This window comes from Rosa rugosa, chromosome 5, assembly GCF_958449725.1.
Source record: "Rosa rugosa chromosome 5, drRosRugo1.1, whole genome shotgun sequence".
Classification (NCBI taxonomy): domain Eukaryota; kingdom Viridiplantae; phylum Streptophyta; class Magnoliopsida; order Rosales; family Rosaceae; genus Rosa; species Rosa rugosa.
Genome location: NC_084824.1, coordinates 16,909,572 through 16,912,795, shown reverse-complemented (window position 1 = coordinate 16,912,795; position 3,224 = coordinate 16,909,572). Strand labels below are relative to the sequence as shown.

At 40.5% G+C, this 3,224-nt stretch overlaps 1 protein-coding gene across 1 annotated transcript; it reads right to left on the bottom strand.

Annotated features, from left to right (window-relative positions):
• Nucleotides 1–595: 595 nt before the first annotated feature.
• Nucleotides 596–3,013, bottom strand: LOC133712751 (uncharacterized). The gene is made up of 3 exons (XM_062138855.1): nt 2,328–3,013; nt 1,178–1,419; nt 596–1,059 (listed from the first exon to the last, which is right to left on the bottom strand). Exons 1-3 carry the CDS (start codon nt 2,796–2,798, stop codon nt 813–815), a joined length of 960 nt encoding a protein of 319 aa, XP_061994839.1. The 5' UTR covers nt 2,799–3,013; the 3' UTR covers nt 596–812.
• Between the last annotated feature and the right edge of the window lie 211 nt (nt 3,014–3,224).

Genomic DNA, 3,224 nt, shown 5'->3' with positions numbered 1-3,224 from the left:
GAATTGAGATATCAGAGGTTCTGCCGTTGAGATTCGGCTATGGAATGGCTTGTAATATGCTATGCTGTGTTGCTGCTTGGCACGTTGAGATAGGCAGATTGCATGTAATCAGGAAAGCCGGATCGTCGTAGATAACATCTCAGACATTTTTGGTTGTCTCCACAGTTCTCGCTCTTAGGACACAAAGAAAGGCTATAGCCACAGATGGATTTCTGTATTTCTCGAGCCGGTGAAAAGCTGACTATTGATTAATTGGATTCAGAGCCATGGACTTGGGTGAAGTTGGTCTTATGGCAAATGAGGAATCATGTAGTAGCCCTGGACTGTGCTACTACTTATCGTTTGTAGCCTTTTACTTTAATACTCATACAAAAGGAAACAATCACAATATTTAGCCGAAAGATTTCAACGATTTAGCACAATGGATGTTGAAAGGCGAGTGAAAATAGGAAATGGTGATGTTGAGATTGTTAGTTTTGATTCTACATATATATGGCTGAGTTTCTCTACACCTAAGCTCGATTGACATTTCAGAATTTCGGTTATCAACAAAGCAGATCGAACCTAGTGAGAGATCAGAGATGTATCACACAAGTTACACAAATGAAATGCCAAATTATATATTCGATTATTACCGAGACACAAACAACTGTAAGAACAAGTCGAGGAATGGTATGAAATTGACCGCAACAGCTAGCAATTAAGCACCAGGCAAGAAATGCACAATAGAAACACCAGTCGGAGTACAAGACACACCACACAACAGTGACAACACACAACACAGGGAAATGAAATGCATATCTCAATCATCACTAGAATTTCTTGATGAAGTCATGGATGTGTACACTAATTTCTTTAGGCCTTTCTTCGTTGATAAAATGGGCAACTCCTTCCATTACGACTACCTCTTCTAGAAACGGCACATACTTCTTCAAACCACCTTTGTGTATGAAATCCTTGCCGCCTACTGAATTATAAACTAGGTCTTGGTCCCCCACAATGAACTTAACTGGAACTTTTATTTGAGCCCCAGTCCAGGGTGCCGTCAGTTCCCAGTTTCTGCATTCAATTAAGGGCGGCGAGGAATGGAAACAAACAATTAACATGGTTTGCATTGGAATTTGGACACCAAAGATAACTCTATCTCAGTAAATCAGCAGCAAGTATAAATTCATACCGATCCAAGTTTCGATAGTAATTTATGCCACCAGTGAATCCCGTCTTCTCGAAGAAGCTGGCATAGTAGTTAACATCATCCTCAGACAACCAACTTGGCAAGGGAATTGGAGCATCTGGGGGATGTCCAAAGCCTTTACCTTTAGGCAGGAAAAGTGGACCAGGATGGCGATATGTTAGAAATTCCTTCATAACTCTTGCAGTACCAATCTGGGCAAACTCAGCTTCAATCTCTCCTGGTTCCTAAAACATGAGTACAAAATTGTCTATCATATTCCAATTGATACCATCAAACTCAATAATTAACATTTTAGTCTTCAAATCACAACCCAAAAAGATTATAATCAACTGCAACGTGATGGAAAATGACATTTCAGTGTTGAAAGGTGGGTCTCTACCCATTATTTATCAATTGATTTCTCATGTGTCTTCCTCGGTCCCAAAATAGAGAACATCCAAGATAAAAGTGGTTACTAAAGAGAGTAGAGGAACTCTTGCCCAAAAATTAAAAAAAAAAGTAGAGGAACCAAACCCAAACCAGGCCCCAGCAACAATAATTTTTTTTTTTTTTTTTTTGTTCGATAAGCTCCGCTCAGCAACAATAATTGTTATCCTCCTGATGATGACAATCACTAAATAAAGTGTAGTGGGTCCAGATTCATTACGGTCACTTTCAATCACCAAACAATTAATCAAAGATTTCAATAAACAATTCACTTAGAACACCAGAAGCTTGTACTTAGGTTGACTAGAGATTAAAATAACCAGCAACAGAAAATCATCAGATCTAGATTAAAGTAGAACGAGAATTATCAAAAGTGCATCATCTATCACATTTTATCGCAGACGAGTAATGAAACAGAGCAAGATTTCTGTCTTTCTGAAGCAACTTCATGCTTAAATTTCTGAATAATTATCCAAAATGCGTTACAACCTCCCTAAATCGATCTAGTTCTCATTTTTCATTAAATAAATAAATAAATAAATAAATAAATAAATAAGTAAAAAGAAAAAAAAAGTTAAATTCTTCACTGTAGCATTATGTACATGAATCAAAAGCAATGATACTTCGAAAAGATAGGAATTATGTGGCTCAAATTAATTAGATAAAACAAAAAAAAAATCAAGGAGGGAGGAGGAAGAAGAAGAACCTGAAATCTGCACATGTAATAGTCATCCCCATAAACAGCTCTCAAGGTTTCAAGAGTCTTCCTCTGAGGATTTCTAGGAGTGAACGCCACGCTCATGTTGACCAGAGCCTTAACCCGGTCCGGCCGAAACAGGCAAAAATACCAAGCGATGAGCGCACCCCAGTCGTGCCCGACCACGAACACCTTCTCCTGATCCGCGGCTACGGCGTCCAACAGCGCCACCAGATCACCCACCACGTGGAAGTACGTGTAGCTAGACGGGTCGGCGGGCGCGTCCGTGTCGCCGTAGCCGCGGAGGTCCGGCGCCACGGCTCGGTAGCCGAGCGAGGCCAAGGCCTGGATTTGGTGCCTCCAGGTGTACCACAGCTCCGGGAAGCCGTGGATGAAGAGGATCACCGGGCCTTGACCCTTCTCGGCTACGTGCATGTTGATCCCGTTGACTTTGACCGTCCTGTGCTCTATTCCCTCCATCTCTGCTTCTTCTTTCTCTTGTGCTCTGGTTTATCTAGGTGAATGGAATGGAGACTGAGAATGTATATATAGTGGCGAGGAAAGCGACAGCTGGAAGAGATCATTACGTTTATCGTCAATTGCGTGCCGCCTCCAAAAGGAAGGGACTGTGAAATCAAATCATATGGAAAAGGAAAGTGTTGCAAATAAATGCACGGACCGAAAATAGTCATGGGAGAAAAGAAAAAGAACCTTTTGTCAAGGAAGGAAGGGCATTCTTAAAGTAATGACAAAGACAAGAAGGTAATTATCTGCCAAATCTATACTTTGCTAGCAATCAAGTTTTGGTTCCTTATCTTAATTCTTAAATGCCGCTCGTGGAAGGGAAATTTCGATTGGTCCTATCTTTTCAGAAATTTACTCAACAATGTTGTTTGAAAATTTTAA